Source organism: Parastagonospora nodorum (genome assembly GCF_000146915.1).
Source record: "Parastagonospora nodorum SN15 chromosome Unknown scaffold_1, whole genome shotgun sequence".
Lineage (NCBI taxonomy): Eukaryota > Fungi > Ascomycota > Dothideomycetes > Pleosporales > Phaeosphaeriaceae > Parastagonospora > Parastagonospora nodorum.
Window position 1 is genome coordinate 613,349 of NW_001884549.1, and position 26,823 is coordinate 640,171.

A 26,823-nucleotide genomic window follows, 5' to 3' on the forward strand; every position below is an offset into this window, starting at 1 on the left:
GCTTTCGAGATAACCCACTTTTCATATAGTTCAGCTAGTTCCATATGCTGAATACAAGATAGAATCATTCACACTTGCACCATCATAGCTTGGACTTGCGGCCCTTCTCCCCAGCGTATCCACTCCCTCGATGTAGCCACCCTTTACCGTTCGGCACATATAACCGTTGCTCCATTGCCTTCACATGTCCTTTATTTTTCATCCAAAAGCCATTCACATCATCCCGTCTAATGAACCTCTCCATATCCTCCCGCGTCTTCCATCGTCCAAATATCCTCGCTCCGACATCATCGTCCAAGCACGCGAAAGCCGTATAAGTCAGCATCCCTTCATTCGCCTCAACCCCATCAACAAGTCCTTTCAGCACCACTAATAACATTTCCCTTGCCTCAGCAGAAACACACGTAATCCGCATATCCTGTATTACACCCGCCTCTGCTTGCCTACCCGAAGAATCAAGAAATCCACCAACAAGACGATAGTGGTTCAGATCCAAGCCCGTCGTACTCGCTGCCGGAATCTGCGTGAGAAATGTCTGCATGGCTGGCGATGTCAAGTGCGTTTCGTAGAGGTCTTCGCGGCTGCTGTACACTTCGAAAGCGAACATGCTGGTTGTGGAAGAAAAGTTGTGCGCGTAGTCGATAGGGATGCCGAAGTAGTAAGTTTTTGTGGAGGGTTCGGAGTAGGAGACGTATTGTGCGAGGAGGTTGTAGGCGGATTGCCACTGTGGGGGAGGTATTAGTTGGGAGGGGAGGGGAGGATAGGGGTGATAATACGGCGTTGTATTGGTCTGGGACGAAGTTGCAATTTGCAAAGAGATAGAAGTCGTCCATTCTTCTACAATATAGTTGGGGTTGATTGACAAAGTTCCTGAATGTGTGGGATGTTGGTGAGCTGTCTTATGTTCAGCTTTCATCCTGACCCACAGCGCAACTTTAAAGCAACTTGTACACCAAGCTTCCCTCGCACCTGTCTACATCTCGCATGCCTTCATCCGCAACCATCTTCAACACGCAAATACAACATTCAGCACCGGTACTTCTCCACAACCCTGAAGCTGGCTGGCAGATCTCTGCATAAGCGCGCCGATCCACACCCCCGCATCCCTCTAGTTCCCGCACCCTACCCCAGATTCAGCCCCGCTGTACGACTAACAGCTGCATGGCATGAGGCGGTTGCCGTGTAGTTCGTGACGTCTGGTGGTCCGGATGAGTTTATCCGCCGTACGCGGGGTCATTTGCTGTACTCGTTGCACAAACGAGCTTGTGACATGCGGATAGGGTTTCCCGGGAATGTGCAGAGCATTTGTACTTGTTGTACTTGTACTTGTATACACATACCAAACGTAGCAGTTTACGATATACACGACGATATGACAGCCTCAGCATCCGTGGCGATTGTGACGGGTGGAAACAGCGGCATGGGCATGGGGATAGTACGAAAACTCGTGGAAAAGGGATGGAAAGTAGCCATCGCGGATATCAGCGAGAACAAAGCCTTTGCGGAAGAGTTGGGCGAGGCGTCGAGCTACCATTGTTGTGATGTCGCGGATTATGATAGGCATGTTGGATTGGTGGGTGTCGTGGACTAAAAGCTGACAAAAGTGACAGTCAAGCCGAAGCGTTTCGGCAGGTCTGGAACCAGTATGGGAGAATTGATGCTTTTTGTGCGAACGCTGGGATTGTTGATAAGAGGTAAGGAGGTCGGACTATACGTGAAGCAGTTGGTTGATGAGTGCAGCTCGATATACATATTCGAACATCGCAATTCGGACAAGTAGGTCATATCATAGTGGGAAGTTGCACATGACTGACAGGTCAGAATACCACCCAAGCCTGATCTTTCATGTACGGATATCGACTACAAGGGCGTTGTGTACGGTACCCAATTAGCAATCCATTTCATGCGAAAGAATAAGGCACCGGGCGGAAAGATTGTGGCGACAGCCAGTGTTGCGGCCATTGTTCCTCACGAGTCGTAAGTCGCGACTATCCATATACTTTAAGAATCGTCTGATTGCCCCCAGATATCCCGAGTACGATGGGGCGAAAGCAGCAGTGGTGAACTTTGTCCGAGCGACGGCGCGCATACTGAAAGACGTAAGACGACTAAAGGACTTGAGGAGGCACGTGGGTTGACGATGACTAGAAAGAAAACATTACCATTAATGCGATATGTCCAGGTCAGTCAAAGAAGCTGCTCGTCCAGCGCGAAACAATCTCGAAGCTGACGATTCTAGGCATTGTTCAGACGTCCATCATCCCGCAGGAAATGGTAGACGCTGTTTCGCCAGAGTGGTGTGTATCTCAACTTCTTATTAAAAGTCCTGGTCTGACACTGTCCAGCTTGACACCCATATCGAATGTCGTGAGTGCCTATGAGCGCTTCCTAGATGACGACTCGCTGTATGGTCGTGTGCTTGAATGCTCGGCCGAGAAACAATTCTTTCTCGAGCCACCGGCTCTCGCGAATGGCTATGTCTCCAGACGTGCGGTGACGGTCTGGGATCCGCTATTCCAGGCGTGAGTTAACCGTTTCTTTGTCGACTTGGAGAGTTTGGTTAACATCCATGCAGATGTCACAAAGAAAACTCGGGACTTTCCGACGCGATACCATGAGCGGGCATTGCAGAATTTAGTATTGGTTCGATTACGAGATATATGTTAGTGCAACCCTCAATTGCAGGTGACAGCAACAATAGAGTGGGCATCGCCTAGACCGGTGCTTTGGGGCGGTAGAGTGCGGTCGCTGCAGCGCCTTCCCCATCCGTCGCTGGCATGCAAAGCAAGATACCATACACATGATCTGAGTCACACAGAAATTTACTTCTGCTCCATGTCAACGCCCATTCGCCCAGCTATCGCAACGTCTTCCGGACATTCGCAAATCCTTTTTGATCGACCGGAAGTGAGCTATATGCCAGCGTCGCTATGAACAGGGCTTTTCAGCCGGGAAAAACAGCTTCCCTCAGCTATCACGCCGTGTCCAATCCCCAACACAACGACAAGGACACCTAATATCTTAGCAAGATTTGCAAGCCGCTGGCGTTGCCGGTATATTGGATACGCGGGGTCAAAGACCAGGCCATATACAGGGAGCTTTCAGCGCACATCTCGCGGCTGCGATCGATTGTGTGATGACTAAATGTACAGATCTCGAACATGAATTGGCGTGATGCAAGAGTTTCGATCAGATGCTGTGCTGCCTCCAGGCATATTCCAGCCAGCCGCGAGATTGGCCAACAGACGTGCTCGTTGGATTTGATAGCTCGCTTGCGTATGGTCATGGCTTTGTGTCGTGAAGCCGGACATCAGCAACCGGTCGGTGTGTTGGTTTGTTGTGGCGGCTGACGAACTCCATTTTGAGAAATGTGAATGGCCTGAGGTTAGATGAGTGTTTAGAGTTGGAAGAGCACATGCAATTGTGATCGCAGCTGTAGGATCCTACTAGCTGCGCGAGAAGTAGTGGCCTCGCAGCTAGACTGAGTGACCCTCTCCTGTGGAGTGGGTTGGCATTTCGACCACAATATCATACTTTTGGCGCAAATAGCCATGACCCAATGAACGCTGTCCCGGGTCACACTCAGCTGATGGCGAGGAGAAAGGCAGGAGGTATCCTGTGCCGTGGTTTGCCAGGCGATTGCTCGTTTTTTTACGAGTTTACGCGCTGGGTGGTGTAGTAGAATCCATGAGCTGGCATTGTACCTGCTTCTCTGTTAAGCCATCGAGCTCGTGGTAAACTGCGAGTTGCGCAGTTGGCCTGGTCTAATCCAGAGATGATCCCGCTACAGAGGCTTGGCAATACACTTGGTGGCTTCCATTGATGCTGGCGCCGGTTCCACCTGTCAGCTGGGACCGAAGGACCGTCTTTACATTCCGTTGCCTTTGTTATTATGCAGCGAAACTATGCAGACGCAGGCCGTCAGTTACACTGCGAGATCCCCGCATGCTTTTCGCCAACGCGCTCCGTACCGCGAAAGCCGTGATCGATACGACCAGCCGTTCTCAATATTGATCAGGCTCAACAGACAGATGGAGCAGTGATACCGTGCAGGAATGGGCGAGCCGAGCGGGCATGGCTCCCCTGCTGGGCTCCCGTGGGCCAGAACAGAATGGCTCTCCCCTGTGCACGGCCCGTCTTAAACCAAATCAGGTTACCGACTTCGCAGTTTTAATTGCGTGGTACAAGCCACCCTATCGCCTTGTCCATCCAGAGGCAAGTCTTTGACGAATCCGCTATTACCCGAGTCACCTTCATGCGAGTTGTCAGCCGAACAATCGACTTCGCTGCCATGGGGGCGGGGCGTGGCTTTATTGATATGCCTGCGAGGGGCTTAGTTGCCGCAAGCGTTCGACTTTGCGCTCCAGCTCGACATAAGGATTGACGGTCCCAAGCGTGATAAAACAGCGAAACTTCCCGGGGACGTTTTGTGATCGACATTGACAGGCAGCTCTGCTTGTATTTGCAACTCTAACCGGCCGCCCTTCGTTACTCGTCGCCGCCACAATCAACTGGTCCAACGTTCACCGGAACACGCATTTCAAAGTACCACGGCTTCCAACGGCCATGGTGTGCAGGGCTTTGGGGGCACTGCGGGGATAATAATAGTACAGCATCGCTGGTAATCATCAAAACGTTATCATGGGTCCAAACAATTTCGTGCAACCCGGTTGCGAGCCGCGACTGGTGCACGGGTTCCAGATGTCGCACCATGAGGCCTCTCCCCTGCCGAACAGAGAAACGCCCAGCAAGCGACTCGAAAACTCCAGCCGAGCCGCCTCCTGTTCGTTAACAGCCTCAAGGCCGCCGCACACTCGTTCAACATCTCGCGCCTTGCTTCTCATATTCGTTGCCTTCTGTTTCTGGACTTCCCTCATTAATACCGTCTCCGCTACCAATGCCGATCGCCCAGCATTGCTCGCTGTCCACGTGGAAGACGACCTAGCCTGGAAAGGGTCAGCTCTATACGTCGACCATCAAGCACCGCCAACAGCTCCCTCGTTCATGCCTCCGCTACATAATGATCACGATGGCAAGCAAGCAGCAAGGAGGGCAGTCAGCACGGATCCCAGCGCTGGCAAAGGGGACTTTACTATTCCTGAACCTTTCGACACCGGCCTTTCCAACAACTTGACAAACACGTGCGCAGCCTTTCTTCAACGGATGCGCGGGGATGCGTCCTTCAGGAAATGCCACCCTTTCTCTTTACTCTTGCAGGTGTGTTGGCCAGACTTGCCTCGAATTTCCATGGACCTCGGCTGACATCATGCAGACTTCGAGCGGATTTTTCGATGCATCAAAATCGTACCTTCGTATAACGCAAACATTAGACGCGACCTGTGGAGTAAATGCTTCACAATGCAGACAGACAATGGACAGTTTTGCGCGAGAGTTGCAAATGGCATCAGCATGCAAACAAGACCTGGACAACGATATGCCTTTGGTCATACAAGCCCTTAATGGACTGGTCGCATACCCCGTTGCATACTCGGCGAGCTGCTTAAGAGACACCGAGGGGAGCTACTGTTTCGCCAACGCAGTCAGCAACACATCGTCGCCCACAGACTCGTATTCTTATTACCTGCCAGTAGGACAAGAGCTTCCTGCTGGTTCGCGCCCTACTTGTAATTCTGTAAGTAGAACCCAGCTACGGGAGGATATTGTGACTAACAGGTTCAGTGTCTCCAAGATGCGATGGCAGTTTTTGCACAGTACGCCAATAACGCTACGCAACCCGTCTCCAGGACCTATGCCGCCGCTTCTCAGCAATTGACGATAGGCTGCGGGAGATCATTCGTGAATGTAACCGCTGCACCACTCAAAGCGGCCGCACCCATAACGACCACATCGCTCACACCAACCCTTACTCTTGTTCTAATGTTTATACTCTACTTCTTCCAGTGATGGAACGACCCGATATGTAAACTTCTTGTAATTACTTACTTTTACGACTCTTCACCGACGACAATTGTCGGACGGTCATCAGCGATGGCGCAAGGATTGGATTTCTTATTTGTCAGAACGATACCCACTGGATCATGCGCAGCGATGAGGCAACGGCTCTCATGCTGGCTGAGTCCAGGTTCTTAAAGACGGACTGGCTTTCAGACACTGTCGGAAATTTCTGGGCATTAAAAGGATGTCCGGGATTGCTTACTAGATGGTACGCAATAGATTATAGATATGAAAAAATTACTAGTTATATATACTTGTTTCACGCCCACTTTGTTTGCTGCGCGCTCTTATTGCATGGCAGAAGCTTAGAACATCCTTCTTATTGCACGATTGAGGACTTCGGACTCCAACGCAATCTTCGATAATCAATCCGCGGTAATCTGTTGGAGTGCGCCATACCCGCCATCGGGGGTCCCGTATCATCTCGTCATCGGATTGTTTGCTCGCACAGGATTGTTCCGCGGCCACGGTGCACACGCACGCGTATAGATAGATATGGCGTTCAAGCTCGAGCAGGATGTTAGTGCTGATCTGTGGCCGTAACACTCAACGCCCGTGCAACGCGAGCGAATGCTTGGGCCATTCGGTGTTACTGTTGTGCAAATTAGACCATCTGAAACATCAGGATAGACGTCACGTGCAGCTTTTCGGCAGGCGGGGTCGTTGATTTGACAGAAATGGACCCCTGAACGTCGCATCCTCTCACTTCATGCTTCAGCCATAGGTACCACGAACGACTCCGCCTTGAGCTGAATCAGCAGCCCGCGGTCGCATTGTGGCCATTTCAAGGGCATTTGTATCTAGTGGCAAAGCACAGTAATCCTACCATCTATATGATACGCTAATCGATAACCTTTGCACGGTGTTGTGCTGGTGGAGCATAGTGACATCCTGTCATCTCCAACGTCATGCATCCGTGCATGGGTAACCCGCCTTGATGCGGATCATGCGGAGCTCCAACTGCTCAGCAGCTGTGACAAGCCCGTTGGCTGGTCTGTCAAACATTAATGCGTTTGATGGACTAACAGGGCCCGAGACTCGCCTGACGGCTGTCAGCCAGGTTGTCTCTTGGACACATGAGACACCCACCTTCGCCGGATGCTTCATTCCAGGTCCTTCTTTCTCCATCGTCTTATTATACTTTCTGGTCGAGTTCGATATCACTTAGGGCTGGGACCTTCCTACATTCTCGCCGGGCACTGTCGCTCATTCGCTCTTTTCTCTACACTCTTTTCTTCTAACACCAGCCGTCCACTTTCGTTCAACATTCCATCGTTCGACCGCGCGTCCAATTTTGACATCGACCACGTCATTTCCTACAACCAATTCGCATTCTTATATACCAGAAATGACCGACGTTATGGCCCAACAAGGCTATGGGCTTACAGTGCCCTCTTCGCGACAGGATGTCATCAGCGCATTATTGAACGAATATGGAAACTCTTTCGGACGGGGCGACGGGCCTTCAGCATTATCCCCTGTACCAACAGAGAAAGACCTTCCAGCACCGCCACCACGTTCAGATAGCTTGAGGAACAAGCCATTACCAGCCGTTCAGCGCGCCGAGCAACGAATGAGCATGAAATTCCAGTTAAGAGGTGAGCACGAACTCCCATGTGTCGGCGTGCATTGCAGTACAGGTTGCGACCATCTTTGGTCGACTCTACGTCTTCACCATGAACTCTCGAAAGCTTCGATATTTCGGTGAAGCCTTCCCTCCTACACAGCAGCAAGCGCCAGCAGTCACTGACATAGTATGTTAAATGGCAACGGTCTGCTAACAAACTGCAGTCATTGAAGACGCGCCTGTGGCGCCAAACAACTTCCCAAGAGATCCTGAGAGCCCTCGCCCACGGAAGAAGATTCTTTACCGGTCCTTGTCGCGCGATGCGAAGCCTCCTTCTCTGAACCTCATAGTCAGCAACGGTTCTACAGCTGTAGTACCGCCCACACCAGTACTTCCAGCGTTACCTGCCCGAGCGCAAACTTTCCCCATCTCAACAACAAAAAGTGATCCCGAGGACCTCCCATCGCCTCCTCCCCCACCGCCTCAGAAATCCGCAAGACGATCTGCAGTCCAGCGAAAGCCCTTGAGCCTTCAGCAGTCCAGATCCCAGTCTGACCTAGCAAGAAGCGATTCATTTCTATCTCCAGGCGAAAACAGATCTTCAATGGAGCGGCCAGCAACTGTCGAGGCGGTATCGTCGGTGAAGAGGAAAGGGCTCCCGGAGCCAGCTGCGAAGAAGTTTGTGGGACTTGCGCAGCTCGGTGCTGGACCTCGAGGCGGAAAAGGTGGTCCTCTGCCACCAACATCTGCACCAAGGAAGAAGAGTGTAGATGCCGAAGCCCCCGTGAAGGGTCAAGAGGAGAATGTCAAGGCGCCTGCAGTGCAGCAGCAACGCAATGCGCCAGCAATGAACCAAATGCCTCCAACCCCCGAGGAAGATAGAGCACCTACACCGCCTCGGAAAGTAGCAATAGGCCTCCCATCCAACCCGCGCGCCAAAGGAGGAGCGGCGTCTCCGAAGCACGTTCGGGGCAAAAGCAGCACTGGCTTTAGCCTTCTGAAGGTGAGGATCCAGCTTCCCTTTCCATCGCCTGTTCTCCTCCGCTAGTTTTCTAGAACCAAGACTACGGTCAGATTACCCGTCCGTTCTGTGCCTGAACTCTTATCACGAGACCATTTCGCTGACTAGTCATCACGCAGGCTCATCGTCCAGCTCCACCACCACCATCAAAGATTATTGAGACTCTGACTCCAGAATGGACTCCTTCTCCAACACTGAAGCCAGAGCAGCTGAAGGACCAAGCCATATCGCCAGTCTCGCCACTTCCACCTCCCACAGAGCAGCGGAGGCCCTTCAGCTTCGAAGCAGCGTCAGCATCTGCCGCGGCACCCCAGATCCAAGAACAGCCCAAATCTGCCGTTCCCATCGTCACACCTCCGTCAGTGGCCGCGCCGCCTGCGCAAGATGATTCTCCCATCCGACCATCATCCGCCGATCTCTGTGGGGCGAGTCCAACAGCCAGCGGCTCGACACCTCCCACGCCCAGCGCCGCCCCAGCCTCACAAGAGCCCGAGACTACCACCGTTCTCCCCGTGCCAGCAGTCACCGTCCAGCCATCACCGATCCAGCAGACCCACCCTGCAGTCACTGAACCACCCTCTACGCCCCCACCCTTCGCCCCTCTAACCCGCGCCCCGATCCCGCTCCCAGAAGTCCTGATCCCAGCAATTACGCCCTCACATCTATCGTGCTACACCAGTCACCGCAACGTCATCTGGAGCAACAACACGTTCCAGCCCATGGGCTGCATGATCTGCCACCTCAACAACCGCGAGCGCAAGTGGTGCTGTACGTGGTGCCAGCTGCGCATCTGCATGAACTGTAGCCAGGAGCTGTGCATGGTGCCTGGACGGAATTTAGAGGTGTACCTGCAGGAGCGGGAGAAGTTGGGTGCGGCACAGGAGAGGAACAGAGTCCCGGAGAATGTGCTGAGTGCGGTGTATGAGCGCGATGAGGACTTTTCGTGAGCGTGGAAGTAAGGAAGTCGAGGGAGCGGCTGTGGGTTTTCGCATTGGATGGCGCAATGGGTGGCTTGTTTGCTTTTCTTCAGATAACCCCGAGCAAGATCTCACTGCCGGCGTTTTGGGTGTGGGCTTTCGTGCTTGTGATGCAGATGGCAGTGCTGAGTTCGCTGCGTCTGACATTAAACTTACATTCACCTTTCAGTTACTGCGTAACCATTTGCATCGCCTGGAATAGCGACATTTAGATACACCAAATTGAACGATTACAAAGTCAAATTTCACAATGCTATGTGATGGGCACTCAGGCCCAGTGGAAATAGTCTCTAGTTGGAGATGGTCAAGCGCGAAGTCGACTCTATGTTTACTTCAGCGATGCTCTGAAATCGGACACCAAGAAGTTCGCATGCACAACAACAGTCCTTCTAGCGTACAACCTCCTCCAGATCTACGTCTATCTCTTCATCTCCCCCAGCATCTGCACAATCTGCGGCAACACCTGTTCCGCATTCTCACTGATGCGCAATGCCTCGCGACCCATATTCCCCTCGGGCGCATCACTAAAGAAACTCTCCTCGCCCCTCGCGCCACCCATGTTCAATATGCCAATCGGCATCTGCCGCTCCTTCGCCCTCTTCACCAGTCTCCACGCCGAATACGTCGCCAGACTACTTCCCACCACCAGGATGCGGCCCGCGGCATCGACAGCCTCTTCGGCGGCGACTTTGGTGGCTGCGGGGATTGATTCGCCAAACATGATGACCGCGGGCTTGAGCACGCCGCCCTCGCTCTTCGGATCCCACGCGCCGTCTGCATCCGTTTGAATACGCACTGCTCCGCCCGTGGGTTTCCGCGGCGGCGACGCCAAACACGTTGGACATGCGGGGTATCTGAAGGTCGTGTACGGCGCGTCGGGAACATCAACGTCGCCGTCGGGATTTGCCTTGAGGCCCTTTTTCCGGCGCTCGGCCGGGTTCTCCGTGTCGAGGGCGCCCGAGGCGAGCATTTCGTCGAGAAAAGACGCCCAGGTGGGGTTCAGGCGGGCGAGTTGGGCCTGGAAGGTGCGGCGCGGGTATTCGTTGTGGCAGGTGAGGCAGACGAGGGAGCGGAGGTAGCCGTGGAGTTCGATAGTGGGGAGGGGAGGGTGCGCGGTCGGGTGGAACGAGTCGACGTCTGGAGGTGTGTGGGATTAGCTTTGCATGATTCTTTGATTGTTGTCAGAGTGGTTGGGACATGCGCACTCTGTGTAATCACGCTCCCCACCACGCCCATCCTGCCCAAGTCTCCACACGCGCGATGTGCATTGTTCGGCCGTGCTCTTTCTAGATTCGTCCAGCCCAGGAAACTCCGGGCCCAGTATCTCTTGCGCGCCTCGTGGCTCTCGCAGAATTCATTGAAGTAGATTGGCTTGTACGTCTTATTCAGCGTATACGTCCCGTTCTTTCCTCGATAGTCTGCCAGACCCGATGCTACCGATATGCCCGCGCCAGTGAGCAGCAACGTCTTTCCATTCTGGCTGACGCCCCTCGCCGACGTGGTAAGCTTGCTCGAGATACTCGACAGCGGCACCGTGGACCTGGGCAGACTCGGAGCCAAAAACTCCAAAAGCGCTGCAATCGCACCACTCGTCGAGTTCGCGCTGGCGGGGATTATCTTAGGCAGAGGTAGGGGATCAGTATACGGAACACGCAGGAGGGGCATTGCTCGACTCGCAGAATCCGAATAGGCTTTGCTTCCATCCTATAGTGCCGCATGTCGCGCAAGGGTTCATGAGGTTTGGGGGCCAGACCTAGCGGCTACTTTTGCGGGTGGTTATGTCATTGATGCAATGCAAGGCGGAATTTAGCGCGGCTCTGTCGTGAGTGGTGGGGGAGGGAACGTGCCCGTCTTAGATCAGACGGCTACGAATCTCCAGTCGCGTGCCAAACGTGCAGGACGGGTCATCAACGATCCGCTGCACCTCAGACTTCGAGGACCGAGTTATTTTTGGGGCCAGAAAATCCCCTACCGTAATATTGAAAATGGTCGCATTGGGAAGACGATGCTTCCAAAAGGTTTCGAGAAGGGCTGAGTGCCTGCTTCAGAGGCTGTGCTGACCACCAGGGCACCTTTGCACAACGGCAACCGCGCACGAATGGCTTTTGTGAACGTGAGGTAGTCATGCCTCGTGCAACCGGGGCGCGGGGTACGGCCATGTTTGGGGTCAGCTCTGCAAGGTACTGGCACTGCCGCAAGTGCCTTGTCTCGCAGCACAAAAGCCGTAGGCCACCCTACGGCGTGTACTTGCGGCAGCTAGTTGGCTTGATGAATCTACCTGTCAACCGACTTTGTGGCCGTTGCTCTACAGCCCCGTCTCGGTTGTAATATGGGCCTGTTTTACAGCGGCTTGTCCAGACCTCCACTGGTCAACGTTGAGGCGTAGTCGAATGTGATGTTGGTTTGCGTTCATGCCGCTGGCAACTGGGTCAGATGTAGTAGAATCGCCTTTGCACTTCAAGGAGCATTGATGCTATCCGTACATCACATTCATTCTCTCTTGCAGTCTCGACGTCTGCCTGAGCGAGTTTCGAATCGATTGATTTTCTGTAGTTGCATTTGTAGTATGTGTGTTGCATCTTTGCCGCTGCGATTCAACAGCAAGGCTTTCTGTAAAGTGGCTAGAAACGTAATATGTACATAGAAGGCGCGATCAATTAGCCATAAGGCATGTCTACGGCGTTGTTTACGGCGTCTTTTAGAGGGCATCAGGAAGCTTCATAACTTTGTGCAAGCGTATGTAAAGACATACCTAATTGTGAAGCTTTTGTCTTCTAGTTAGCACAGCACTCGCAGGTCTCGTTAAACTACTGATGGAGTATAGAAATGAAATAAGATTGACAAAGAAAAGTTCAACCAAGGGAATCTACGCAACCAATAACAGAAGTTATACTCCTTATGCACCGCGCCATTGCCATGTGCTCTCCTTGCTCTTGTAAGGCGCCACTCTCGAAATCAAGCGAATGTCCAATTGGTCCCTCGCTCTGATTACAATCCAACGCCGCGCATGCAGGGTGATCCCAGAAGAAAAAGAAACAATGATCTCTACAGACTCTCCTCTACCGAGAACGAAAAGAGAAAAAAAAAGGCTGAAATGAAAGACGCGAATAAAAAAAGTGGTATCAAGTTGGTCGGTGCTCGACTGGTGGTGGTACAGAGATTGTGTTGAACGCCGTCGTGGTGGCATAGGATGTCGTAAAGATCGTGGCAAGGAGATAAGAATGCAGGAGAAGTCGAAAGGAGGCCAGGGAAAAGGTGGACGACGCTTATTGCTGAAGCTGATGCGGATGCGGATGCGGTTGTTGATGTTGATGTTGATGCTGATGCTGATGCGCGTGTTGATGGGGATGGACCAGCTGATGTGGCATGTATTGCACCGCCTGCTGATGATACTGGGGATGTTGAGGGTGTATCATGGACTGAATGCTTGGTACCCGCTGCTGTTGCGAGGGGTATGCACCTGTGTATTGCGAGAAATGAGCTTCGGACATACCAGCAGGCAGCATGTCCGTTGGGCTCGACTCTTCTTCGAGGTCAGAAATGCCTATACCGCTGTCTTCGACGTCGTGGTAGGTACCATCGATTTGTTTCTTCTCTGCAGACCGAGCGGCCTGACTCAAGTTCTTGAAACCCTTCTCCAAGCACTGCGCGAAGTGAGTATGTAAGCTAAATAGTATGAGACTATTGGACGTACCTTTTGCTCGACGAGCATCCACTTTTCGCCAACGCGAGCAGCGAGGATGCTCCACATCTCACGGCGCACAGCCATATATGCTTGCGCAAGATCACCCAGCTTGACTCCATCCCACTGCTCTGCATTCTGTCGCTCCATCAATCTTTCGTGTCTCTTACGGCAGGCATTTGCTGATTTCTGTGGGAAGTGCTTTGGCGACGATGCGTGATTCCAGTTGAGTCCTTGGGCGCGGGCTTGGATCAGGGTTTCGTCATCTTTAGCAGACCATGAGGAACTCCGTGTTCCTCCGCCCGCCGCGGAAGCTGTTGAGACGGAGGCTCGATGTGTCGTTGGGGCCTTATCAACTTTAGGCATATTGATCATATAGAGACGAGACTTGAAAGAGGAGAGGACGCGAGACAGAGTAGAGGAGAAGCGATCTGAGGAAATGCGGCAACTAGTGAGAGCAGACTGGGGAAAGCCACCGAAATGCGAATTATGATTAGGGTAGGACTGGAGCAGGAGAACAAAAATGTTAGACAGGAAACGAAGGCTAGGAGATATTCTCGGGAAGAAAACGAAGGAATTGGTGTTCGTACCTGTAGTGGGGGGTTTCTAAAGAGTGACCATAAATCTGGCGACGGGCTTTATACATAGAGATGGAGCCGCAACTGAGCCTCTCACCAAACAAAGACCGCATAGGCCGGCCACTCGGCAGCAATTGCTGAAACTGAGATACGTTTCTGTACACGCCGGATTGATCTGCTACATCCCAAAAGGGTATGTACAACTAAGATGGAGGGGAGTCGACCATAGCCCAAGCGCCTTGAGAAAGGTGGGCTGAGGCCAACAGAGCAAGGATGTCAAGCGGTTCGTCCACTATTTTAGAAAGACAGACCTCAAACAGGCGCTTCCGGGCGGCTAATAAGCACTAAGCTTAGTTCTTGGCCACCCATCATTGGTTAGACCAAATTAACACCCAAGCGACCAAAGGGCAGAGACGCATCGCTGCTCACTGAGAAGTGCTGTAGTCATCAATACATTCATGGCTGAGCACTGCGGGAACCTGCAGATGGCGGAGTGGAGTTGGTGCATGATGAAGATGCTGTCAGCACGTGGCCGCCAAATGAAGAATTCGCAAGTCCACGCACACGATTGCGATCTGATGGCCTGTGCATCAAGACAGATCGTTGAAAGGAAAGACCCGTCGTGCGATAGGCCATATGGCCAGCTGGCCGCGATACGCTGGCCCTGTGGAGTTTGTGTTTCATCGTGAGGAGATCGCGCGTCTGTGACAGTGAGCGCCTACGGGATGTGCCTCGTGAACGAACTCCAGTTCTGTGCCACTGAAGTGCAGTGTCAATCCGTTGAAACGGAAAAGCCTCACCAGCACTGCGCACCCATCCAGAATTCAGCCAGTCTCGTACGATGACGGCTACGACCGATGCCATGGCAGCACAGTGCAAAGATCTCGCGCTGCTATTCTTGCGCGCAAGATGGTTGTACAGTAACTAGGCTGTGCTTTCAGCGGCTGCTGCAGGTATCGAGCCGCAGCTCTCGGCTACCGAAAAGTCACCTGCATAATCGATAAAGGCATGGATACCAGAGATCACGATCAAAGATGGATGAAGTGGTGAACGACCTCGTCTGTATTATGAAAGGTACTACTCGAAGAAAGGGCTGTTTGCTGTTGAATGGAAGTGGCGCTAGTTGTCCTACTCAGGCGGACGGCGCGATTTGATCACGTGACCCTTAGACCCTCACATCCTCCAGCCTTTGGTGTGGGTGCGGAAGAATCCCTCTGGATCATAAAGATCCCTTGCACTTCGTGCCAACGACAGCGAACTACCTCTTAGACGTGCGAAGTAATCCTGTCTAAAGTAGGCGTCGTTCATGAACAGAGGTAGGTATGCATCAGGGAGCTTGCCGCTCTTCTGGAAGTCGGTAATGAGGTTACGACTGCCCCAGTGTAGCTGTCCTGTGGCTTCATCGACAGTATGATCGTCGATATCGAACCAGTATGAGAGGTTGAATTCCATAATGATGCGATTGACGTCGTCATCCAGGTCGAGGAGATCCCCACCCATTTCACGAGCTTTACGTGCCAGGATCTTAGGAATGGGTTGGTAAGCAATCGAGCCGATTATACCGGCAACCCCGAGGATGTCTCTCGTAGTCTTCTTCCAGTTGGTGTGGATGGCTCCCATGACCTCTGCACCATTCTCAACAGATGGCACAGGCATAGTCTCCGTAGTTATGGTATAGATAGATCCCTTGATCACCCCGAAGTTGTTATGGGTAAGCAAATCGTAGTAAGAACGCGTCTTGCAGTCGTTCGTGAGCGGCTTGATATCGGTGAAGATGTCGAAGACGCCAGCAGGTGGCTTAGGACCATCATAGAATAGGAACATGACCCAAATATCAACCGCACCGAGTGCAGTTAGCTCGGCGGTCATGATGATAGCCGCCTTCTCGTCAGGGTAGTCATCTGTAAAGTTTCGGACTGCGGAAAGCAACTGGTCCGTCTTGTCGGCGGTAAAGACGAGGTTTCCGCCCCAGATCTGCTATTTTGTCAGTCGAATTCCAAAGACACGATCAATATACTGACCTCGCCCATTGGATGTGCAACCATTTCGTACGAAGTTATGATTCCGTAGTTGTTGCCGCCTCCTTTCAGTGCCCGGTAAAGCTCGGTGTGGCTCGAGTTGGAGGCGGTGACAACGGTAGCGTTGGCAAGGACAACTTCGAAGCTGACGATGTTGTTTGCAGCCCAACCATACTGTGTAGAGAGGAAACTGAGGCCGCCACCGAGAACGTATCCACCAACACCGACTTCGCCGATACGTCCGCCAACAACAGTGACGTTGGTGCCTTCGAGAGCCTTATGCACGTCTTGCCAATCGTTCCCTGGCCCGACCGTCACAGTCATAGACTCAGGATGAAAAGTGACTTCATTGAGTTCTTTCGTCGAGATTAGTGGGCCCTTTGAGATGGAGGCAAAGCCCTGCACGTCGAGAGGGGACGAGGTCAGTGTAAGTCTCAGATGTAGTCTGCACCACGGAGGATGTGTGAGAGCCATACCTCATTTGGGTTGTGTCCACCTAATGGGTAGTCAGTCCATGTTCGTCATCGACGAAAGAATGGAGACTTGCCTGACTTGACGGCGAAGGTTTCATTATTCTCGTTGAGTATCTCGACAATACTCGCCATTTCGCTGGTACTCTTGGGATACTACCGAACAAGGAGACGTTAATGTTATCGCACACACGGATTTCATTCACTGCAAAACATACGAGAATACATGATGGCTTGAGCGCTCCACAGCCGGTGGACCAGTAGTCTGGAGTGTCGTCAGAATGTTTGTATTTAGGTGGCACGCAGATGGTCCATACTTTGCTGTTCTTGGAAATACTCTATCGACTGTTGACGCTTGAGCTCTACAGTATTGAGTGCGTTAACTTGAGAGCAGGTGTCGGCTGCGACTGATTGAACGAGAGACAGAAACGGCATTAAAGAGTAGAGAGCGACATTGGAAGCGTACATCTTCGCGAGAATACTCGGAAACCGAACGAATGTAGTTGAAAAGTTCCGCGGCACTATCTTCACGCAAGTGTTACTCCTGGTAGATATACAAGCGAGCACGAGCAGGTCGAGTCGCGGTCGGACACTTTGGCCAATCAAATTTGATGTGGAGAAGGCTTGTGAAAGGTACCCTGGCACCGGGTGGCTTTTACGCATGTAGAGAAAATACATGTCTCCACATTTCTACTGGCAACGACTCACGCAGATCCATTTATCCAGGCTGGTCAGCTTTGAGGGCCGAGCACTGTTGTAGCTTTACATGGTTGAAGATTGGACGGAGTGGAGCTGTTCAGGATGCTCAAACAAGCCACAGAAGCTGGAAATACGACGTGGTTACGGTAATCGTCTTGGCATTCCCGAAATTGTCAAAAGTATGCCCATCGATGGCGTCTGGAGATAAGAAGATACCGCCCTTCGTTTGCATGTGCATTTTCATGAGGCTTTTCTCCGTCCCGTCCAAACAGCCTTTCGAGTCCAATCTTCCCAAGTCTCTTCTGTGTGTACTATAAATGAAGGCATATGCGAACGTTGCGTCGTGCTGCGCCCAAAATAAGCTGGCGCTTTGCTGTGACTCGTACGGGTCCCACCACGGCGGAGCGTGCATTTATGGGAGCGGACCAGTAGGTCCGAGGTTGTTTGTGCATTGTTTCGTCGGGTCGAGGACTTAGCGTTCGGGGCAATGCCGATTGCAATAATGCACCTACAACATCCCGGCCATAAATCAGGTATGAGATCATAACATTCCGAAGCTTCCGTAGAAGTGTGTTCGGTGTCGAGAGCATGAAAGGGGGAACCACGTTGAAGAACGGACAACGCTAGTGCAACCGAGCTACGCTAACTGTCTTGGATATTCCCTTTATGCACTCCCGTCGCGACTCATCCCCAACCGTCTGCATTGCTGCCCCAAAATTGCGTTCTCACAGTCAGGTGCTGCTCAAAATGCGAACGCGAAGACTTTCAAAGCACGCCGAGCCTGTGAAGGCGTGTTTTCCTGCATAGAGAATACATTGAAAAAGTCCGCCATCCTCGGTGCACCTCACTATTCCGGATGTTTTGCCGTGGTCAAATCTATCAGCTGCGGTAGGGTACCGCAAACGTGCAGCAACGGTATCTGCTAAGAATCTGTGTTCCCTTAGGCTACATCCCCAATGTCAGTTTTACAGCTGCGTTTGTATTTGTCTCATCGAACGATGTTGCACAATAGAGTTCGAACAGTACTGGCATCCCTCATGGGTTTCTCCAGTGCTGATGGTGCCTGGATGTTTGCTCGCTGCACCTGACGCCCGGTCCTGGATATACCCTGTCTTCTCCTGTTGCGCCCATTCACCCACTCTTCGGCTCAATTGCTGCATCTAGCAAGGAACTCGTGCATATGTCTATCGATGTAACGACTAAGTAGGAATAGCGTCGGGTGGATCTTGGTAAGAAGGTGATCTTCATGACAGCCTTGTTTTCGACATCAGAAGTGGAAATGCGGGGTGGCAAGGCATAAGGCATGGCGCATCTAGGAACAGGTATATGATCAGAGCATTTTCCCTTCGTGGCAGGACTAAGGCGCGCTTCGTTGCCTGGTACCACCATAGTCACTCTTTACTGTCCAGTCAATCTTTTCATCATGCGTTCTACTATAATCGTCGGTCTCTCTTCCATTGTCTCTGGAGCAGCTATTGAGAGACGTGACCCGGTACCCGCTGGCTATGTCGCAGAGCCATACTATCCCAGTAAGCTTCACGTTGTAATGTTGCGCACGAGATCACTAGGAAAATGAACGCGTGTTGACTTCTCACAAGGTCCCCATGGAGGCTGGGTCGGTGAATGGGAGGAGAGCTACCGTAAAGCAACCCTACTGGTGTCGAACATGACACTAGCGGAGAAGACGAACATTACTGCAGGAAGCGGTATCTTCATGGGACGTTGTGTAGGGAATACTGGTAGCGTGCTGAGGCTTGGTATCCCGCAACTCTGGTACTTGGTGCCCTTACGTCCTTGAGTCGCATGACATTGAACTGACGGATGATACGCGACAGCTTGCAGGATGGGCCTTTAGGTGTTCGCAACACTGATCATAATACGGCTTTCCCCGCCGGCATCACTGTTGGTAGCACATGGTCGAAAGATCTGATGCACCGCCGTGGCGTGGCTATTGGCGAGGAATTCAGAGGTAAAGGGGTGAACATTCATCTTGGTCCAAGTGTTGGAGCTCTTGGTAGGAAACCTCGAGGTGGAAGGAGTAAGTTAACCATACTTCCCTCGTAACAAAATATGCTTAACAGACATCTAGATTGGGAAGGCTTTGGCTCTGATCCCGTCCTGCAGGCTTTCGGGGGAGCATTGACTATCGAGGGCGTCCAATCTGTCGGTGTAGTTGCGACGATCAAACATTTGATTGCCAACGAACAAGAGCAATACCGTATGTACAGCTTGGTGAAGCCAGGGATCTCGTCGAATTTGGACGACAGAACTATGCACGAGCTCTATCTGTGGCCATTCGCCGAAGGCGTACGGTCTGGTGTAGGATCAGTCATGATCGGGTACAATGCAGTAAGTGCAACGCGAAAGGACAGATGAATTGTGGCTGACAGTACACTAGGTCAACGGCTCTGCCTGCGCGCAGAACAGCTACCTGATCAATGGTCTGCTTAAAGATGAGCTCGGTTTCCAGGGCTTCGTCATGTCTGATTGGCTTGCTCAGATCTCGGGTGTTCCATCCGCACTAGCTGGTTTGGACATGTCCATGCCGGGAGATATTAACCAGGTGCCACTTGTATTCGGAAATTCCCCTTGGATGTACGAGTACAGCCGCGCCATCCTCAACGGCTCAGTCCCTGTGGATCGTCTCGACGACTCGGTCACTCGGATTCTTGCAGCTTACTACAAGATGGGCCAGGATCAGAACTATCCCCGCCCCAACTTTGATGCCAACACCCAAAACGCTGAAGGTCCACTTTATCCAGGTGCTCTATTTGGACCAACGGGAATTGTAAACGAGTTTGTAGATGTACAAGGCAACCACGCAGAGGTTGCGCGCGAAATTGCCCGAGATGCCATTACACTGCTCAAGAATGACGACAACCTTCTTCCTCTGTCTCGCAACTCAACACTGAAGGTTTTTGGCACTGATGCCGAGAAGAACCCCGATGGCATCAACTCTTGCGCTGACCAGGGTTGCAACAAGGGCACCCTCGGCATGGGCTGGGGCAGCGGATCTGCTCGCTATCCTTACATGGACTCCCCAATTGATGGTTTCAAGAGCCGTGGTGCGACTCACCAATTCTTCAACACCGATTCTTTCCCATCCAACTCCAATCCGTCTCCGAACGACATTGCTGTTGTCTTCGTGACTGCCGACGCCGGAGAGAACTACATCACTGTTGAGAACAACCCGGGTGACCGTACGTCTGCTAATCTCAACCTTTGGCACAACGGCGACAGGCTCATCAAAGATGTCGCTGCGAAATACGCAAATGTCGTGGTAGTCGTTCATACTGTCGGTCCCGTGCTCATGGAGGAATGGCACGACCTACCTTCCGTTAAGTCGGTGCTCTTTGCTCATCTCCCTGGACAGGAAGCCGGAGCTTCCCTAATGGAAGTCCTCTATGGAGATGTTTCTCCTTCTGGTCACTTGCCTTACACAGTAGCCAAGACTGAAAATGACTACGGCGAGTCTGTAAAGCTGACCGGCTACCAGATTGGCCAGCCGCAGGATACCTTCACGGAGGGTCTATACATCGACTACAGGCACTTCCATAAGCAGGGAATTACTCCTCGTTATGCTTTCGGTCACGGCCTCAGTTACACAAGTTTTTCTTTCTCTGACGCTACCATCAGCACCGTTACGCCTCTCAGCAGCGCACCTCCTACCCGTCCTGTCAAGGGCGCGACGCCTGCTTACTCCACTACTATCCCTCCAGCTTCGGAGGTTTACTGGCCGGACAATTTCAACCGTATCTGGCGCTATATTTACTCTTGGCTCGACAAGAATGATGCCGACAAGGCTGCCGAAATTGGAAAGTCGCCTAGCACATACCCCTACCCAACTGGCTACTCCAATGTGCAGAAGCCTGGACCCAAGGCAGGCGGTAAAGAAGGTGGTAACCCAGCTCTTTTTGACGTCGCATACGACGTGTCTGTGACTGTCACCAACACTGGAGGCCGTGCCGGCAGAGCGGTCGCACAACTCTACGTGCAGTTCCCTACGTCAAACTTCGACACACCAATCATCCAGCTCCGTGACTTTGAGAAATCGGACGAGCTCGCGCCTGGTGCGACTCAAACATTATCGCTAAGGGTTACGAGGAAAGATCTCAGTGTTTGGGACGTAGTCAGCCAAGACTGGATCATCCCCAATCTGGGCGGAGACTATGGTGTTTGGATCGGAGATAGCTCTAGCAACCTACACCTCAGGTGTGGAACACAAAGTGGAGCTTGCGCAGCCAACCAGACGAGCCCTGTATAAGCTGCCCAGAAGCAATTTCATTAGTGTCGTATATATATCTAATTGATAGTACATAATGCAGCTTTTTGCAAGCCATGTACAATAGCAAGTGACGTATATCAATAGCCTATTGGGAGATCTGTAAATATATACTGACATCAATAGCTTTTCAAGGGGCCATTTAACTTTTCACCATCTTGGCTGGCGAAACAAGAGTCATCATTCATAGCTAGGCTTTGCGATAGATATCGCCCGTGCGTCTGATCTCATCCTCTGCGTCCTTGCCTCTTCCTGTAGCTTCTAGCTCTCTTACTAAAGGCAAGACCTCCTTACCAAATCGTTCGATGTCTTCGTCATAGTGCAAGTGAGCAGTCAGCACTAGACTCACTCCCAAGCTCTTCAACAACAGAATGCGATCCGCAATTTGCTCCTTTGTGCCAATGAGTTTCGTCTTGAATCCATCGTTGTACTGCACCAAATCTTCTAGGTTGCTGTTTGCCCACATGCCCTTCTTATTACTGGTGCTAGCACCAGCTTCCTGCACTGCGTCACGCAAAGCTGTGACAGCTTCTATATCAGCTTTGCCTTGGATCTCTTGCAGGACGCGGATAGCTTCTTCTTCCGTTTCGCGGATAATGACGAACCCATTCACAGCGAATCGAACTTGATCTTCGCGTCCAACTTTTCGCGCGCGCTCTTTGACGTCAGCAATTTGCTCGCGGAACCCATCCAGGTCATTTCCATTCATGAAGTACCCTAGATAGTTTTAGCAGTGCTTGCAGATGTTGTAAAAATATTGACTGACAGTCGCTGACTTCGGAACCGTTGACCCTAGCATCATCGCTGTTTCCGCCCTGGAAAATCTCAGGATGGGGCTTCTGGAGCGGTTTAGGGGACAGCACGTAGTTTTTGAACTGGTACTGCGTTTGGCGTACCATGTCAGCATTTGTCTCATGCGCTAATCGTGACTAGGCATCACTTACGAAGTCACCACCAAACGTAAAGCCCTCTTCGCCCGCTGTCCAAATTCCCTTAAGTGCGCGAATGAACTCGTTCGAGCGTCTGTAACGCTCGCTGTGCTCGAGCCACCATTGCCCGATGCTCTGGAATTCACTCTTGTTCCAGCCAGATACAATGTTAACAGCAATTCGCCCGTTGGTGTAGTTGTCAATGCTGGCGATCTGCTTTGCTGCAACTGTCGGGTTCCATGGGCCTGGAAGTATGGCGGCAATGAGTTTGAGGCGCTCTGTACTATGTAAGAGTGCCTGAGACAATGACACACTTTCGTGCTGGTGCACAGCGCCATACGATGCTGTGAAACGGATCTGAGTGAGAGCATACTCAAATCCATATTCTTCGGCTGTTTTTGCATAGCGCACATTAGATTGCAAGTCCCATTTAGTCTTTTGTGGTATCTTTGAGACCACTAGGCCACCAGAAACATTTGGAACCCAATATCTAAATATCGACGTCAAATTATGTAGAATTTTCCTGAGGATATGCAACTTACGCGAATAGTACACGATCGGGGTCTTGATTCAAGTCCAACTGCTTTGTAGGTGTGTAGCCGTCTGTTGCTCCATTGGTGTGTCCATTGGTGCTATCAGCACCATTGCTCTTAGTTTCTGCCATAGCGATCAGTCACACCATTAAAGTATTGTGCTAATCTGGTATCTACCTGTCTTTTGTCTCTTGCGCGGTGGCATTTTGTATGTTAGATATCATGGAATGCCGAATGTCACAACGAGATGGCGTGAGATGGTGACAGGCCACAGTCGTGGACCAGATGTGCACATTGTAAGCGTGAATTGCGTGCTCTGCAACCACGCGTGGGATGTGCGGGGTTGACGCACATCGGACCTTACGATTGACATGAACTACAATTTGATAGTGCAAGATCTACACGCCGATAAACTCGCCTAAAATCCCCATTCGGTTGTTACCGAACAGCCACACTAGACCGTGGTGTAGCGTGTGAAGTACCTTGATAGTGACGACAACTCTGGAGTCGGGCCACCTCCTGATATTCGCCATAACATGATTTGTGTAAAAGGCTTTATTATGTCTCGCTAGGCTAATTAATGCCTAACCGAACTACCAGCCGTCTTCCACTGAGTTCTCCGCTTCTAATTCTATCAAGACTCGGGCCGATCGCCGCCAATCCGCCATCCTCATACACGGTTTCTGGCAACTTGAGTCTCCCATTTCCGAGAAGTATCGAGAGCCAATTACTCAACACGTGGCCAATATCCCTGTTTGCGTGAAATAATTTGATCGGTACTTGGTGAGTTCGAACGCCTGGGACACGTTCTTTCGGGGAGCCCACCAAGCAAACGAGATGTGCGGGCGACGTACCAGACCATCTGCTGTCTATATGCTCTCCAGGCTTGACTGTTGCATTATAGTCGTGGCCATCTGCTAGAAGTCCTTGACACCATGTTGCAGTCTCGACTCCCACCGTATCGAACGCAAACCTTATGGGTGCTGGAATGGCAGCGTATATATCAATCGCAGCTTGATCAAGATCAGACCGGTCAATAATCAGATCTTTCAGCTAGCGTCAGCAATGGTGATCAGCTATCAGTTGAGGCGATTCCGCGTACCAGATCCGAGTCGTTCTAGAATTTCACCATGTTTTGCTTTGTTGGCAATTACAACGGTCCTCATCCCACTCCACTTTGCGAGCTGTATAGCTATCTGCCCCGTGATGGTGGAAGCTGATGTGATATTAGTTAGAGCTCTGGATCTTCTACGCCACAAGAAGCTGACCTCCGTAGATGAGTATCCAATCTCCGGCAACTGGACGATCTTGAGGTTCAATGCCGTCGAACACCTCTTTCACAATATCTTCAGGCGTATCATCCCGGCCTTGCGCTCGAGCAAGATTCAGGAGATCCATTTGTAAGCCCTTTTTATGCGACATGGTCATACCTAGGCACACCCCCAGACTGATTGTCGCAGCAACAAAGGCTACACCAACCGAAGCTGCTTGCGGTGCATATATGTTTTTTGGCAACCTGACCGCATTGAACTCATCCACTACTGCATACTCCTGGAATCCAGATTTTCTGAAATCGCGATAGTCCGTAGCGATGGATAGAACCTGATAACTTTAGTATTCTGGAGCAACTCGTGAAGCCAGTACCTACTACATCTCCCACTTCGAAGTCGGAAGGCTGAGATGAGTGCTGACGAACAATCTTGCCTACTAGTTCCCGACCATTGACGCAAGGAAACGCAGGTAAGGCAAAACCGTATGCACTGTCGAAAGTTTAGTGATAAAAAATCGTTTGGAAAGATTGGAGACTTACGCTGATTTCCAATCTATGGGGTTCAATCCCACAGCCAATACCTGTACGAGTAGTTCTCCAGACGATATGCTAGGCAAATTTCTGGATTGCGCGAGTTCGTAAGGCTGGCGTGCTTGATAGAGTAGCAATTGCGTCTGGCTCTGTGGTAGAGACACGGTTTGTGTAGACATGACTTCAAACTGTCCGAAGATCCGTTTCCTTCTCTTGTCAGACTTTGAGATCCTTCCGTTGCGTCGAATATGGCCCATGTTTCAGCAGATTAAAACATGTGAACTATGTATGGACATCCTTCACAAATTTCCTACCAGAGCAATGTGAGAAAAGCCGAATACGCATGGGGCACTTCTACAATGACGTGGGCGAGCCCTGCGAGCTGAGCCATATCGGCTTACCGCTAATGATCCTCGGCACTAAGTCGTATAAATTTGTGTTTCGTCCTCTAATAAATCTTCTCAATATATCGTGTGAAGAAACCCTGACACAGGTTAATGAGACAATCAGAAAGTACAAAGACGTGATTTGCCGTAACTTGCCGTGAACTCACTCGCCATGACTTAGAACAACAACCGCGGGTGTTAGCGTGCTTCAAAAGAGATGCATGAGATCTTCGGCTCGATTGCGGTGTTGAGAGAACAAATGCCGCCAATAGAGCCGGAGCACGTCATGTGCTTTCACATAGTCGTGATGGCTATACCACGTAGGAGACCATGTGAAAGTTAGATAGAGCTGTAGATAAGAACAAGAGGTTTACGTGAGTGTCCACATCCACAACCGCAATCATGCCTGCTTCATCAACATCCGATTTGAACAGCAAGAATGCTACCGGACATACCGATGTCGAGAAGCAGCTCACCCAGGAGATCGCTAGCGTACCAATAGCAGCTCCAAAGACATTGGGTGCTGGAGTGAGTAAAGCTGGTCGGAATTTCGCCCATTGTACTAAGAATTGTAGACAGCGCTCGCAATAGGTGTCTTTGCTACTACTCTGACTACCTTGTCATTTAGTCTCATGGAATGGCGTGGTGAGCAGACCCCAATGCGCGGATTGCACACGAGGCATGGGCTGACTTCGAACCCTGAATTCCAGGAGTAACGACTAACAACGTCTTCGTGGCCAATTTCTTCTTTGCCGCGGCAGTTGGCATGGTGGTGACTGCGCAATGGGAGTTGTCCGTTGGCAACGGTTTCGCTTACGTGGTCTTTAGTGCCTTCGGTGAGTCAAGTCACTCGGCCCTATAGATTGCATGCTAACTCTGGACAGGTCTATTCTACGCTGGTTATGGTGCGATTCTGACCCCAGCCTTTGGAGTCGTTGAAGCATACGGAGACAACGTCGAGGAGCTGAATAATGCTCTGGGATTCTTCATGACCAGTCAGTGCTCAGGTACAGATATAGTGGTAGTGTTGCTGATCTTGATGCAGTGTGGACCATTTTCACACTGGTCTTCCTCGTAGCCTCTTTACCAACTAACCTAGTCTACATCCTCATCTTCTTCTTCGTCGAGCTGGGGTTCCTCCTAATCTCGGCGTCTTACTTTGCCGTAGCCGATGGTCATCCGGCTGCCTCCGTCAATCTGAAGAAGGGCGGTGGTGCTTTCTGCTTTCTAGCTGGATTGACGGGGTTCGTGTTATCTCCCTCCAAACTGCATGCTGCACATACACTGACCTTGCATCTCCAATTTTATAGGTGGTACCTGACATTCGCCTTGTTGCTCAATGACTCCATTGTTGAGCTCCCACTTGGCGATACCTCGAGATACTTTGCTAAGAGAAAGACGCAATGAGCGAGGGCAAGCGCCGACGCTGTACAAGGATTTCGCACGCGATGTCGGTCCTTCTACATATCGGTGATCCAGAATCCAGTACTGAGGCATGGGGTTATTGTGATGGTAGATGGTGTCATTGAGGGGTTAGATGGCGAATGCGCCCTCCATTCTGGTGATGAGCTTGGGGTTGTTTTAGTCCACTTTGAGTTAGAACGAACGTATTAGTGTCTATCACTGCATCGATCATCGCTTGTACACTGACCTCGCAAGTCAACCTCTGAAGTGCCGTGGAAGCTCTTGCACCCCACGCTAATTCTGTCACTCGGTAAATTAACTTTCAGCGAATACCCTGACGTTCGAGGTATCTCCATGTGTGGTTGTTTGTTGAGTTTTCGGTGGAACATCCTTGTCGGCCTCCTGCCATCACCGTAACCACCACATGTTGCTCGTCACGTCGATTGCGGCCCCGCAGAATGCTCCAAGATGAACGAATAGCACGCAATCAGGATAAGACATCATGCAATTCGTAGAGGTAC

The 26,823-nt window shown here is 51.4% G+C and overlaps 12 protein-coding genes across 12 annotated transcripts; 5 read left to right on the forward strand and 7 right to left on the reverse strand.

Annotated features, from left to right (window-relative positions):
- Window positions 1-82: 82 nt before the first annotated feature.
- SNOG_00255 (hypothetical protein) lies at window positions 83-1,564 on the reverse strand (the record flags this gene model as incomplete). The annotated part of the gene is made up of 3 exons (XM_001790894.1): window positions 83-894; window positions 1,156-1,319; window positions 1,440-1,564. The coding sequence occupies 3 exons, from the start codon at window positions 1,562-1,564 to the stop codon at window positions 83-85; spliced, it is 1,101 nt and encodes a 366-aa protein (XP_001790946.1).
- Window positions 1,565-1,645: 81 nt separating this feature from the next.
- On the forward strand, window positions 1,646-2,618 carry SNOG_00256 (hypothetical protein; the record flags this gene model as incomplete). Its single annotated transcript, XM_001790895.1, has 6 exons — window positions 1,646-1,776; window positions 1,822-1,977; window positions 2,027-2,099; window positions 2,149-2,297; window positions 2,346-2,522; window positions 2,576-2,618. 6 exons carry the CDS (start codon window positions 1,646-1,648, stop codon window positions 2,616-2,618), a joined length of 729 nt encoding a protein of 242 aa, XP_001790947.1.
- A 2,023-nt stretch (window positions 2,619-4,641) lies between these two features.
- On the forward strand, window positions 4,642-5,904 carry SNOG_00257 (hypothetical protein; the record flags this gene model as incomplete). The annotated part of the gene is made up of 3 exons (XM_001790896.1): window positions 4,642-5,217; window positions 5,273-5,632; window positions 5,680-5,904. The coding sequence occupies 3 exons, from the start codon at window positions 4,642-4,644 to the stop codon at window positions 5,902-5,904; spliced, it is 1,161 nt and encodes a 386-aa protein (XP_001790948.1).
- A 1,727-nt stretch (window positions 5,905-7,631) lies between these two features.
- On the forward strand, window positions 7,632-9,490 carry SNOG_00258 (hypothetical protein; the record flags this gene model as incomplete). Its single annotated transcript, XM_001790897.1, has 3 exons — window positions 7,632-7,709; window positions 8,169-8,525; window positions 8,696-9,490. 3 exons carry the CDS (start codon window positions 7,632-7,634, stop codon window positions 9,488-9,490), a joined length of 1,230 nt encoding a protein of 409 aa, XP_001790949.1.
- Window positions 9,491-9,938: 448 nt separating this feature from the next.
- SNOG_00259 (hypothetical protein) lies at window positions 9,939-10,756 on the reverse strand (the record flags this gene model as incomplete). Its single annotated transcript, XM_001790898.1, has 2 exons — window positions 9,939-10,657; window positions 10,726-10,756. 2 exons carry the CDS (start codon window positions 10,754-10,756, stop codon window positions 9,939-9,941), a joined length of 750 nt encoding a protein of 249 aa, XP_001790950.1.
- Window positions 10,757-11,825: 1,069 nt separating this feature from the next.
- On the reverse strand, window positions 11,826-12,099 carry SNOG_00260 (hypothetical protein; the record flags this gene model as incomplete). Its single annotated transcript, XM_001790899.1, has 2 exons — window positions 11,826-11,944; window positions 12,009-12,099. 2 exons carry the CDS (start codon window positions 12,097-12,099, stop codon window positions 11,826-11,828), a joined length of 210 nt encoding a protein of 69 aa, XP_001790951.1.
- Window positions 12,100-12,416: 317 nt separating this feature from the next.
- Window positions 12,417-13,568, reverse strand: SNOG_00261 (hypothetical protein; the record flags this gene model as incomplete). The annotated part of the gene is made up of 3 exons (XM_001790900.1): window positions 12,417-12,912; window positions 13,010-13,164; window positions 13,215-13,568. The coding sequence occupies 3 exons, from the start codon at window positions 13,566-13,568 to the stop codon at window positions 12,417-12,419; spliced, it is 1,005 nt and encodes a 334-aa protein (XP_001790952.1).
- A 1,385-nt stretch (window positions 13,569-14,953) lies between these two features.
- On the reverse strand, window positions 14,954-16,736 carry SNOG_00262 (hypothetical protein; the record flags this gene model as incomplete). The annotated part of the gene is made up of 4 exons (XM_001790901.1): window positions 14,954-15,754; window positions 15,802-16,197; window positions 16,487-16,533; window positions 16,586-16,736. The coding sequence occupies 4 exons, from the start codon at window positions 16,734-16,736 to the stop codon at window positions 14,954-14,956; spliced, it is 1,395 nt and encodes a 464-aa protein (XP_001790953.1).
- A 2,301-nt stretch (window positions 16,737-19,037) lies between these two features.
- SNOG_00263 (hypothetical protein) lies at window positions 19,038-21,231 on the forward strand (the record flags this gene model as incomplete). The annotated part of the gene is made up of 2 exons (XM_001790902.1): window positions 19,038-19,316; window positions 19,366-21,231. 2 exons carry the CDS (start codon window positions 19,038-19,040, stop codon window positions 21,229-21,231), a joined length of 2,145 nt encoding a protein of 714 aa, XP_001790954.1.
- Window positions 21,232-21,522: 291 nt separating this feature from the next.
- SNOG_00264 (hypothetical protein) lies at window positions 21,523-22,842 on the reverse strand (the record flags this gene model as incomplete). Its single annotated transcript, XM_001790903.1, has 6 exons — window positions 21,523-21,558; window positions 21,599-21,966; window positions 22,016-22,130; window positions 22,194-22,423; window positions 22,493-22,668; window positions 22,721-22,842. 6 exons carry the CDS (start codon window positions 22,840-22,842, stop codon window positions 21,523-21,525), a joined length of 1,047 nt encoding a protein of 348 aa, XP_001790955.1.
- Window positions 22,843-23,959: 1,117 nt separating this feature from the next.
- On the reverse strand, window positions 23,960-24,691 carry SNOG_00265 (hypothetical protein; the record flags this gene model as incomplete). Its single annotated transcript, XM_001790904.1, has 3 exons — window positions 23,960-24,313; window positions 24,360-24,471; window positions 24,522-24,691. 3 exons carry the CDS (start codon window positions 24,689-24,691, stop codon window positions 23,960-23,962), a joined length of 636 nt encoding a protein of 211 aa, XP_001790956.1.
- Window positions 24,692-25,664: 973 nt separating this feature from the next.
- SNOG_00266 (hypothetical protein) lies at window positions 25,665-26,305 on the forward strand (the record flags this gene model as incomplete). Its single annotated transcript, XM_001790905.1, has 4 exons — window positions 25,665-25,734; window positions 25,783-25,893; window positions 25,944-26,142; window positions 26,209-26,305. The coding sequence occupies 4 exons, from the start codon at window positions 25,665-25,667 to the stop codon at window positions 26,303-26,305; spliced, it is 477 nt and encodes a 158-aa protein (XP_001790957.1).
- Between the last annotated feature and the right edge of the window lie 518 nt (window positions 26,306-26,823).